This window comes from Carcharodon carcharias, chromosome 9 (genome assembly GCF_017639515.1).
Source record: "Carcharodon carcharias isolate sCarCar2 chromosome 9, sCarCar2.pri, whole genome shotgun sequence".
NCBI classification, from domain to species: Eukaryota; Metazoa; Chordata; class Chondrichthyes; order Lamniformes; family Lamnidae; genus Carcharodon; species Carcharodon carcharias.
In genome coordinates this window covers 134,231,125-134,244,180 of record NC_054475.1, presented here as the reverse complement: position 1 = coordinate 134,244,180, position 13,056 = coordinate 134,231,125, and the positions used below count along the sequence as shown (strand labels likewise).

The 13,056-nt window shown below is 40.4% G+C and overlaps 1 protein-coding gene across 2 annotated transcripts in view; it reads right to left on the bottom strand.

Moving 5' to 3' along the window:
• mtmr8 (myotubularin related protein 8) overlaps positions 1 to 13,056 on the bottom strand; it is a 58,443-nt gene that overhangs the window by 16,470 nt on the left and 28,917 nt on the right. For both annotated transcript variants that reach the window (XM_041194936.1, XM_041194937.1), the window contains exons 8-10: positions 10,780 to 10,889; positions 10,033 to 10,158; positions 1,751 to 1,800 (exon numbers count right to left, since the gene is read on the bottom strand). In XM_041194936.1, the coding sequence (XP_041050870.1) occupies positions 1,751 to 1,800; positions 10,033 to 10,158; positions 10,780 to 10,889 (286 nt within the window). The remainder of the gene's footprint in view (positions 1 to 1,750; positions 1,801 to 10,032; positions 10,159 to 10,779; positions 10,890 to 13,056) is intronic.

The following is a 13,056-nucleotide window of genomic DNA, read 5'->3' as shown; positions in this document are numbered from 1 at the left end:
CTCTTTACATGAAAGCCTACATCACTGTAGGCTGTTCAACTGCCCAAGCTCAATCCTGTCCTCACTCAAAGTACATCCACACATTTTCTTTGCAGGAGACAATGGATTGTGATCAGGGGCAGGGACCTTGGATGCATCAGCTCCAACTCCCTCTATCCCCAAAACAGCTTGTAAGTTTATATAGTGCCTTTAATATATACAGGAAAGACTTATCGAACAGCACCTCACTGGAGCTATTAGGACAAGTGACCAAAAACTTGGTCAAAGAAGTAGGTTTTAAGCTGTCTCAATAAGAAGCAGCAAGGCAGAGAGGTTTCGGGAATGAATTCCAGCTTGGCAGCTTAAGGCATTGTTGAAATGAAAACTGGCCGTTCCCAAAAATGCCAGAATTGGAGGAGCACAGGTATTCTGGCAGGCTGCAGGGTTGGAGGAGGTTACAGAGCTCAGGAGGGATGAGCCATGAAGGCAGTTGGAAACAAGGATGAGAATTTTAAAATTGAGGCTTTTCAAGATTGGCAGCCAACAGGAGAGGATGGGTAAATGGGACTTGGTGCAAGTTACAGGCAGAAGAGCTTCGGATGAGCTTAAGTTTATGGAAGGTGAGTTACCAGCCAGGAGAGGCTTGGAACGGTGGAGTCTAGAGACAACAAAAGGCATGGATGAGTATTTCAGTAGATGTGAAGTAAAACTGATTAATTGAAAAATAAATTAGGCCTGACTTTCTGCCCCTGTAACACAGTATTAGGCCTCCACCAGGCCCTGCTGAAATACAAATTTACTGGAACAAAAAGAAACATTTGTATTCGTAGAAAGAACACATCATACTACTAAATTCACACAATATATTAATATTAGAGAGTAGTGTACATAAGAATAGGAGTAGGCCATTTGGCCTCACAAGCTCTCAAGTAGGCAGGCAATAGTTATGTTATGCCAACAATAAATCCCAAACTTCAAGTATTGAGAAAGGAATGGTAAGCAGAGAGCATCTCCCTCTTCTTCAAAATAGTACCATATCATCTGCCCTTTCAAGTGGAGAGGTCCACAAGATCAACAATCTTCATTGCAGTACCTTTTGCACTCAAGTACAGGAGTGGCATTAGAACTTGCACTTCTGACCATAGCGAGTGTACCACCAAATGAACAAATGTAACACAACGTTTGGAATAATTGGCAAAACCCACAAACCTATTAGTCACTCAAGCTTGAATTTTCCTTATAGTTACAACTTTTTTGCATCACCTCCAACTCTTACTGAATACAACTTCATAGACATTGATCACCCATTTCACATGGGAGGCTCAGTACTTGGAAAGAATGACTAAGGTGAGGCAGGGAAAGAAACAGGAAGAATGAGCATGTGAGCAAGAGAGAGAGGAGAGTTGAGAGGAAAGAGTATTACAGCTGAGTGAGATCTCATCCTCATTCAACGCCCAACCATCTTTATTTTTCAGCAAGAGTCACTTGCTGAATCAGGAACAAATTTCTCCTCTAGCCCAAAAGCATTTATGGTACCTCACTACTGCCTTGATTGAGATCAACTAATCAAGCAGGTACCAGAAACTGGACCTGGAATTTTTTGCCTTGTATGACTTTAGTACTAGACTTCTGACTAGACCATGTGATGGATGCCTTTATCCACTAGGATATCAAGGGAGCACTACCATTGTTTTTCAATATGTTTTAAACCTTTGCTCCCAACAGGATCAATACACATCTACACAATTACCAATGAAAAAGCATTGCTTACCTTTGGGAGAATTTGTGTCCCATAGAGATCCATTCTTTTTCTACAAGAACCTTGAAAAGAGTAAACATATAATTACAATGGTACAAACATTAGATATGAGTATTTCTTGTTGACAACCTTCCTAATTCACCAGCAATGGAATACATGCATTTCCTTCTATATTTCAATCAGCAATTTAAAAGCTGTACCACATTTTTGTATTTACATCAATTTAATATTCAACGGAAGTATTTTATTTTTTAATTTTTTGCGTAAAAGGCATCCTCTTTAGCTCAGGCTTTGGCTTCAAACTTCCCAGCAGTTCCCTCATTCTAAATCTGGAAATGTCAAAAACTGTTCAATCATGAGCAGAGCTTCCTCTTCAAAAGCAAATCTGTTGCTAAGACCCATCTTCTTTTACTCCTAAAACACTGCCAGTCAACAGCCCAAACATTATCAAAACTCTCAAGCACACTTAAGGATCAAATTTTCAATGGATAAAAGAGTGTAAGCGGTGGGACACAGGATAAAAGAGCGTGAGGAGAGCGGCAGAGACACAGGATAAAAGAGTGCAAGGAGAGCAGCAGAGACACAGGATAAAAGAGCGCAAGGAGAGCAGACCTGCGTGAGAAGGGCAGCGGCAGCGTGAGATAAAAACTAGCAGCAGAGAGCTCCCTCAATTGTTTATACCTGTCAGAGCCAAAGTGTAACATCACAGGAAAACAGGTAGGTGATTGGTGGGTATCTCTTTCGTGTCTCTTTTGATTGGCCAAGTGGTCTAAATCAGGAGACAGTATTACAGCTGAAGAGTACAATTAAGAAGTTCACGTTTAAAATATTTAACGCCCAATATTTAACTAAATAGAAGAGACGGCTGGACAGTCGATGTGCTGCAGCTGTAGTATGTGGGAGCTGGTGGGCGTCAGTGCAATCCATGTTGACCACATCTGCAGGAAATGTTGGCTGCTTGAGGGATTTCGGCTCAGAGTCGACGAGCTGGAGACACATCAGGGAGGAGGAGAGTTACCTGGACACTTTTAGGAGACAGTCACACCCCTTAGATTAATTACATCAAATTTGGACTGTGGTCAGGGACAGCAGGATGTGACTGCGAGTGAGGCAGGCATGGCGGTCCAGAACTTAGCTTTAATGGAGCCTCAGCCAGTGCCCTTGTCCAACAGGTACGAGGTTCTTGCTCCCAGTGTGGACAAAGGCACAAACTGCAGGGAGGATGAGCGAACTGACCACAGCACCGTGGTACAGAGCGCCATTCAAGTTGTAGGGAGAAAAAAAATGTGGTAGTAATAGGGGATCGCACAGTTAGGGGAATAGATTCTGTTCTCTGCAGCAAAGACAGAGAATCCTGAAGGCTTTGTTGCTTACCTGGTGCCAAAGTTAAGGACATCTATTCTGGGCTGGAGAGGAACTTGGAGTGGGAGGGGAAGGATCCAGTTGTTGTGGTCCATGTAGGTACCAATGAGATAGGTAGGACTAGAAAAGAGGTTGTGCTGATGGATTACGAGCAGCTCAGGGCTAAATTCAAAAGCAGAACCACAAAGGTAATAACCGATTACTACCTGAGTCATGTGCAAATTGGCATAGGGTAAATAAGATTAGAGGTAAATGCGTGACTCAAAGATTGGTGTAGGAAAAATGGGTTCAACTCATGGGGCACTGGCACCAGTACTGGGGAAGGAGAGAGCTGTTCCGTTGGGATGGGTTTCATTTGAACCATGCTGGGACCAGTGCCCTGGCAAATCGCATAACAGGGTTGAAGATAGGACTTTAAACTAATTTGGGGGGGGAGGAGGAGGAGGAGGAGGGGGGGGGATCCATTGAAGGGGAGTTTTAAAAAATCAAAAAGAAACGAGAGAGCAGAGGTGCAGCGAAGTGAAGAGGCGAATGATAATCAAAGTGTGACAGCAAGGGACAGAAAATATAAGTAGAAGAGTACAGCAGAAATTAGAACCAGAGTGAGTAATAATGGCAAAACACTTAAGGTTTTTTATCTGAATGCAGGTAGCATTTGTAACAAAATATATGAGTTGATGGCACAAATAGACAAATTAATATGACTTGATAGCTATTACAGAGACATGGTTGCAGGGTGATCAAGACTGGGAACTCAATATTCAAGGGTATTCGTCATTCCAGAAAAATAGGCAAAAAGAAAAAGGAGGTGGGGTAACTTTGTTAATAAAGGAAGGTATCAGTGCGGTGGTGTGTAATGATATAGGTGCAATAGATTATGCTGTGGAAACAGTTTGGGTGGAAACAAGGAATAACAAGGGAAAGAAGTCACAGGTGGGAGTCGTCTAAAGGACCCCGAAGAGCTGCCTCACTGTAGGACAAAGTATAAGTCAGGAATTATGGAGGCGTGTAAGAAGGGCACTACAATTGTTAGTGGTGATTTTAATCTGTATATTGACTGGACAAATCAGATTGACAGGGGTAACATGGAAGGTGAATTTGTAGAGTGTTTCTTAGCACAATATGTTGCAAATTCTACCCAGGAACAGGCTATTTTAGATCTACTAATATGTAATGAGTTAGGATTAATAAGAGATCTCGTAGTTAAGGATCCTCTAGGGGGTAGTGGCCACAACATGGTAGAATTTCAAATTCAGCTCGGGGGCGAGCAACTCGTGTCTCAAACCAGTGTCCTCAACTTAAATAAGTGCAATTACAGAGGTATTAAGAAAGAGTTGTCTAAAGCAGGTTGGAAAAATAGACTAAGAGGAAGGTCAGTGGATGAGCAGTGGCAGACATTTAAGCAGATATTTCATAAAGCTCAGCAAAAATTTATCCCGGTAAAAAAGGACTCGATGAGAAGGATGAACCATCCATGGTTAACAAAGGCAGTCAAGGGAAGTATCCGATCAAAAATTAAAGCATACAAAGTAGCAAAAACTAGTGGTAGGCCAGAGGATTGGGGAGTTTTTAGGAACCAGCAACGGATGACTAAAAAGCTAATAAAGAGGGAGAAAATTGGTTATGAAAGTAAACTGGCAAGAAATATAAAAACAAAGAGCAAGAGATTCTATGGGTATATGAAAAGAAAGAGAGTGGCTAAAATGAGCATGGGAACCTTGGAGGATGCGACTGAAGAATTGATAACAGGGAACAGGGAAATGGCAGATAACTTAAACCAATATTTCGCGGCAGAGGACACTATAAACACCCCAAAGATATCAGATAAACAAGGAACTAATGGGAGGACAGATCTTGCAACAGTCTCTATCACAAGGGACGAAGTATTTGACAAACTAATGGAACTAAAGGCAGACAAGTCGCCAGGATCCGATGGCCTGCGTCCAAGGGTTTTAAAGGAAGTGGCTGCAGAGATAGTGGAGGCATTCCACAAAATATTCTAGAACTCCCAGCAGATTGGAAAACCGCTAATGTGACGTGCCTGTTCAAGAAGAGAGAGAGACAAAAAGCAGGAAACTACAGGCTGTCAGCATAACATCTGTGGTTGGAAAAACGCTACAGTCCATTATTAAGGAAGAAATAGCTGGACATTTAGAAAAGTTTAACTCAATCAAACAGAGTCAACATGGTTTTATGAAAGGGAAGTCATGTTTGACAAATTTGCTAGAGTTCTTTGAGGATATAACAAGCAGAGTTGATAAAGAGAAACCGGTAGATGCAGTGTATTTGGATTTCCAGAAGACATTCAATAAGGTGCCACATAAAAGGCTATTACACAGGATAGGAGCTCACGGTATTGGGGGTAATGTATTGGCGTGGAACACAGAAGAGAGAGTCGGGACTATTGGCTCTTCTTCAGGTTGGAAAGACGTAACTAGTGGAGTGCCACAAGGATCAGTCCTAGGGCCTCAATTATTTACTATCTATGTTAATAGCTTGGAGGAGGGGGCAGAGTGTAATGTATCCAAATTTGCTGAAGATACAAAAATAGGTGAGAAGGCATGTTGTGCTGAGGACATAAGGAATCTGCAAGAGGATATATACAGGTTGAGTGAGTGGGCTAAAACTTGGCAGATGGAGTTTAATGTAGGAAAGTGTGAGGTCATGCACTTTGGTAGGAAGAATCAAAAGGCAGACCATTATTTAATTGGAGAGAGACTCCAAAGAAGTGTAGCACAAAGGATCTGGGTGTTCTTGTGCATGAAACACAAAGTTAACATGCAGGTGCAGCAAGTAATTAAGGCGGCAAATTTTGGAATTTTGGCCTGTATAGCGAGGGGGTTGGAGTTTAAAAATAAGGAAGGCTTATTACAGCTGTACAGGGTGTTGGTGAGGCCTGGAGTACTGTGTACAGTTTTGGTCCCTGTATTTAAGAAATGATATACTGGCATTGGAGGCAGTTCAAAAGAAATTCAGTAGGCTGATTCCTGGGATGAAGGGGTTGACTTACCAAGAATGGCTAAACTGATTAGGCTTTTTTCATTAAGTTTAGAAGAATGAGCGGTGATCTTATTGAAACGTAAAAGATTTTGATGAGCTTGACAGGATATATATGTTGAGAAGATGTTTCCACTAGTGGAGGAACCTCGAGCTAGGGGACATAGTTACAGAATAAGGGGACACTCATTTAAAACTGAGATGCGAAGGAATTTCTTCTCTCAGAGGGTAGTGAATGTCTGGAATTCTCTACCACAGAGAGTTGTGGAGGCTAGATCACTGAAAGAGGAGGTAGATAGATTTTTGAAATATCATGGAGTTGAGGGCTATGAGGAGCTGGCATGAAAGGGAAGTTGAGGACTGGGGCAGATCAATCATGATCTTATTGGATGGCAGGCAGGCTTGAGGGGTTGAATGGCCTACTCCTGTTCCTATTTCTTATGTTCTCATGCTTTACTTGCAGTTCTCCGTGCCTCATTACCTAACGTTCATACAGCACTTTGAAACCTGCAACCTCAACACAATGGAACCCACTCTCATCACTCCACTCTTGTCATCCTCTCAATCTTACAACCACATCCTCTTCCAGTGTTCGTGATACTGGATACTGTTCATTCCCCTCCATCTTTGTTTGCCCATTTTTTCTTGTATTATACCACTTCTCTGGAATTCTCATATCATCACTTCAGCTTATCATCCTATCCCCAATACAAAAATCCCTCCATTTTGGCTGTGTCTTTAGCCTCCTCAATTATTTTTCCTAACTGGTGGCTATGCTTTTCTACTTTGAAGAACACCCAACTTATTTTTTATTTAAAAGAAGAAAATGTACTTCCACAATGTAAATTGCTATAGTTTAAAGTGAAGGAAATTGTAGGATGAGTACTTTTTGCTCAAAAGTAATCATCTACTGGTCAGGATCGCACACTCAACCAAAAGCATGGTTCACAAGGGGTGACAAACTCACATGGACATCTTTATTATTTAAGTGTGGTCTTAGAAACTTATTTTGAAAAAAAATCATGAAATACACAGATACAAGATTTTTCCCTATACACACACGCTGCAGTAAATTCCTGTGTCAACATTTATAAATGAAAATTGCTCATATACCTTGTTACACTATAATTACATCCTTCACAAGTAGTAGAGCTGCAGGGTAGGTTGTGGTATAATTAGAGGATAAGTTCACAGCATAGGGCAAAAATATTTACAGTAAGCCTAAGCTTTTGAGACAGGGGCCAAGTATAAAAAAAATTCAAAGCATAGGCAATTCAATGCATAATTTTTGTCATGTTAAATTCCTCATCCTTATCTCAAAAAAATTACATAAGTCACAATAACTTATCAGTCATTAACCCATGCAAGAACTATGAAAAAATAAAGCTGCCAGGATACAACACAGCTGGAAAGTCACCATGTATTTACTTTAAAACTATTTAAACAATTCCACTAACAATATCTGCTCAAGGATGTGGTTTGCAAGCTTCTCTGTCGTGACCTCCCTGGGGATCTCCTCTCCAAGCACATGAAAGACAGTGCCAGGTTTTTGCAGTAAAATAAAAGTGAGGCTGTCAGTGCTCAACATTATTGGAATCAGTCAGAGAGCAAATTCTGGCAACCACACATTTGCATTTAAATGCATAAATCAGAAGGTTACAGTCCAAATTGCTTGCTCTTCCAGAAGCTTCATTATATTAGTAACTCGCCAAGGAACTCAACATTGAAGCACATGGAACAATTTGAAATTGAAGCATTTACATGATACATACACATCAATGTTCCCTCTAAGCTGCACAGCAACCCAGAAGTTCCCGCGCAGGTTGAGCACAACTGCGCCTCTAAGTTACGACAAAAAACAAATCAGGCGGGATGTTGATACCCACTAAGCATGCCAAAAATGATTAGGACTTATTAAAAATGTAAGTGAATTTTTAAAATAGCAGTCTCAGTCTTTATTACTGTATGACAATCCCTCTGGCACTGAAAATTAACTTTTACATATCTAGAGACTCATTCCTTCAGATTTTAATTCTTTTTGCAAATTTAAGTTTATTTAACATTGTCTCTTATCTCTCAATAGCATCATTCTTTCCCTCTCTTTCTGTGCATGATTTTATATTCAATTAACTATTCCAACCTACTTTCCTGAATTATGCTCTGCAATCTGATTGGTTAAGGACTGTCTTGTTCAAACAGGTCACTGATTCCTTGTAGAGGGTGCTGTGCTGAAATGGATTTCTATTAATGCTACTCCCAGTGCAAAAGCTCACAAAAAGTCTGTGGGCACGCATTAAGTATAATTAACAACTAGTGCTGTTTGTTCACCACTGACTGTAAAACTTGGGCCAGTGTAAAATATCCCCCAAATATAAACTACCTTTGTAGAAAACATTCAGATTAAAACATATACACTAACTGAAATTGCTAGTGCTATTAAATTAACAAATACAGGGAAAATATAGAAAACAGAAGTCAAGACATTTGCAGTAAAGTAGTTTAAACATTTTCTTTAAAATGGGTAGGTGAGTTATTCAACGCAAGAAGTTCAAGGAGATTCACCAGGATGTTGCCTGGGCTGGAGCATTTCAGCTATGAAGAGAGATTGGATGGGCTGGGATTGTTTTCCTTGGAGCAGAAAAGACTGAGGGGGGACCTGATTGAGGTGTACAAAATTATGAGGGGCATAGATAGGGTAGATAGGAAGAAACTTTTCCCTTTAGTGGAAAGGTCAATAACCAGGGGGCATAGATTTAAGTTAAGGGGCAGGGGGTTTAAGAAGGGATTTGAGGATAAAAGTTTTCACTCAGAGGGTGGGGGTATTTGGAACTCTCTGCCTGAAAGGGTGGTAGAGGCAGGAACCCTCACAACATTTAAGAAGTATTTAGGTGAACATTTGAAATGCCACAACATACAAGGCCAACAGTTGGAAAATGGGTTTAGAGTAGATAGGAGCTTGATGACAGGAGTGGACATGATGGGCCGAAGGGTCTCTTTCCATGCTGTAAACTCTATAACACTAAGAGTTATTCAACTCAAGAAGTTCAACTTCAATTTGTGCTGATCTCAGTCAATGCATAGCAAGCACACCACAACTGGCCTTAGTGTCACTGCATCAGGGAGATGGAAGAATTATTTGAGGAGAATACTATTCATCATTAACCATGAGTGCTGTGGAAATGTATATATGTGGGTGTTGACCATGGGCAAGATTTCCCAAGGTAACAGCATTTGACTCTTATGGGCTGTGATTTTGAAAGTGTCAATATTTTAAGAAAAGGATAACAAAGAAAGGGTTAAATATGAAGAAAAAATAGGTATTTAAATTCATACCAATTTATTGCAGCTCCTAGAACAAACATTAAAAACAAGTTTCCCTTTTTTCCTCTCCTGAAGGTGCTAACTTATGTTGGGATATGGTTCCCCGAGTATCATCAGATCTTCAGCACCTCTGCATTGTTTCAAATGTGAACCTAGAGTTTTGACAGGTTATTTGATGATGAGGGTTTCACAGTGAGAACAGAATTTGGCATTGCTGCATCTACACATGCACATTTTCCTGCAGAAGTGATGGAACAGCAATGAGAAGGAATCCAATGTAGTTTTCCCCACCACTTCCTCAGGGCACTGAGAAAAATTGTGCCGTCCGTGCTACCTCCTCCCACCACCCTCCTTGCCCCACCCCAACTCCACAGCTGATATTAACCAACACAGGACAGATTGATAATTCAATTGGGCATCATCCGACCTGCAAAGTGCAGAGCAATTCTATTAACTATTGGTCCAAAGACTAATTTTGTTAAATTGTAAGATGCGTTTTGATCAGTTAGGAAACAGAATACAGGCTGTAAATCACTTAACCAGGTTAACTCCTTTTGAAATAGACGAAGTAGCCAAAATCTTAAACACTTTGGTGCATTCATGAACATCCTCACCATAAATCCCTTTATTGTCCTGTAGTAGGAATCCAGGAGAAGCGTAGCCAGTGAGCAAACTTGAGCAGTACGATCCCACCCATCAGAACAGTGAACCAAAACACTAGCATTTTCTTCAGCCACTGCCTAACATTAACAATGAACAGAAAAAAAAGTAACTTTAAACAGATAAATTCCTTTATAAATATCATATATTGCATTTTAACAGAAACACCAATAATTCTCAAGTCATCAGTGAAATAAATTTATTCTACATGACGATTGCACTTCAAAAGTTGTATTAGAGTGTTCTGAAAACTTTATTGCTATACAAATGTGATTCTTTCTAATATACTAATATTCAATTAAAGCAGAACTGCAGCATGGCAGGGAAAAGGGAATGTGTATGAAGGACTACTGTCAGATTTAAGAACTTCACAGTCAAAACAATTTGAAAAAAGCTTGTTTATGGGTTAGTGCAACTAGTGGAACCATTTAGGGAAAGCACCATGGTGCAAGAAAAAAAAGAGACGGACAACTAATTCCACTTTGAAGAAGAGGCTGCAAAGGTATGGCTACAGAAGTTCACTGTAATGCAGCTTTTGAAGATGTGGGAGACTGACCAGGCAGAGGGATTTAGGCAGAGAACTAAAGAGCTCAGGATCATATAAACTTAAGTCTCTACCATTCAGTAAGATTACAATTAAGGATTCAACACCAGCTAGAAAGGGGAAGAAATCTGGCAAAAAAAAAAGCTCTGGCCATTACCTTTACTAGAAAGACACCAGCATCCATGACCGCTTTAATGTGACGAAGCCACCCAGAATTTTCTAAACCAGTGAGAAATTCACTCATTGATGGGGCCTTCAGTTCACATACTAAAAAAAGAAACAAGAAGCTATATTTTGTAACTTATAAAACCCATGTTTTATATATTAAAAATGACTGTTTATTGGGCTGAAAAAACCAGTTAAGTACAAAGACTGAACAGCAGCATTTTTTTTAAAATAACTTAAGCAGCAGCTGCTAAGATGGCCAGACATTTGCATAACTGTTCCCTACAAATTCCAAAGCCATTAAAATGGAGTCAGGCGGTCTAGAAGAATCCATCAGAGAAAATCAATTTAGAGAAATGCGAATGACCCATCTCCTGACCTATTCACAAAACATCCAGACAGCACCTTTGTATTTAGCTGGGTGTGGATCAAGCTATGAGTCACAAGAACTTTGGACAATGGACGTTGGCTGAGAAGGGAGTCTTCCAGCCATAATCTGATCATGTCTAAACCATGGACCTGGAATCAACCTGCTGCAGCAATTTTTGGGTAACTGGTCAGTTGTTGAAAGGGGATCATGTGATGAGCCAACTAACCCGCTTTGTGTTTAAAAAACTGTTTTTCTCTAGGCCAGTAAGAACAGAATAGGGGATGCAGAAGAAGGACCATGAGTGGACATTCACTTTCTCGATCCCAACCTGTTGTTTGATGGCTGAATGCCTCGGGCAGTGTCTAAAAACCAACCTAGCAGCTGCTGACTCCAGGAGACCAAATAGAAATTGTCTGCAAATTGTCTTTAAATCATCCTGTCGTAGAATTTTGAAAGACCCCCGAGCCCAGTCTGAAAACATCCAAGGCATCAATCTACCAAATCTGTACACAACTGACTTTTGACTTTTAAACGAATTAACCTATGCTCCCACTTTGTAATTTACTTGTGTGTGCATGAGAGAGTTGGAACATTTTTTAATTAAGTCGGGTATTAAGTACAATAAATATTAGTCTTTTTAAAAAAAACTAGAAGAAAATATGTGTCTCACAGCACTTAAACTCTCACGGAATAGGCATGCATTGTTTTAAAAACACCGGTTGCAATCAATTGAGTGAAAGAAGAGGGGAGTCATTCTATCACTTCTCACCTGACTGTAACAGCAACATTCATTTTTCCACTGCAACAATGGAACAAATGAAGATTAAAAAGTACAAATAAAGTAAGCTGTTTGAGGTCCCCAAGCTTGGAGGTCAACAGAGAGCTGCATTTTTTGATGTAGGAGCATGCTATTTCAGCTTCTTTATAATATGTTTTGTAATCATAGCATTGCTACCTTCATGGCTCACCAACACAAAATTAGCAGAAGATCTGAGGGCATGTCAGCATTTATAGAAGGCTCTCCCAAACCGAAAACTTTCAAAAGTACTTAGCAAATATAATGACAGAAGTCCTATAATGATGAGCTATTTGACACAAATTTTGGGCATTTTCCAAGTGTAATCTTCGAAGAGATATGCTTAATTGTCAAATTGAGAATTGATTGTCTCTATACATTTTATGAAAATGTACTACTGAACATTCCCCGTACTGGGGAAAAGTAGGCAGGAAGGAAATAAAATGTTATGTTAATACTATTTCTGTCTCCACAGATGCCTCCAGACCTGCTGAGTGTTTCCAGCATTTTGTTATTTTATATCAAATAAAATCTGGTTATCACTTCTGATCAATATCCAGCAATTGCAAATGGAAATATTACAGTGTGACTCCATTTTGGCTGCAGGGTTCTTCATAGCCAAATGATCTGTCAGTACCAAGACTGCACAATGTTCAGCACCATTTGCAACTCCTCAGATATTGACACAGTCCAAATGCAGCAAGACATGGACAATATCTAGGCTTGGACTGACAAGTGGCAAGCAACATTTGTGCCACACAAATGGCAGGCAACAACCATCTCCAGTAAGGGAGAATCTAACCATCGCCCCTTGACGTTCAATGGCATCATCACCGCTGAATCCCTAACCATCAACATCCTGGGGGGTTACCATTGACCAGAAACTGAACTGGACTAGCCATATAAAAACTGTGACTACAAGAGCAGGTCAGAGGCTAAGAATCCTGTGGCAAGTAACTCACCTCCCGACTCCCCAAAGCCTGTCCACCATCTACAAGCAAAGGTCAGGAGTGTGATGGAATACTATCCACTTGCCTGGATTAGTGCAGCTCCAACAACACTCAAGAAGCTTGACAACATCCAGGACAAAGCAGCCTGCTTTA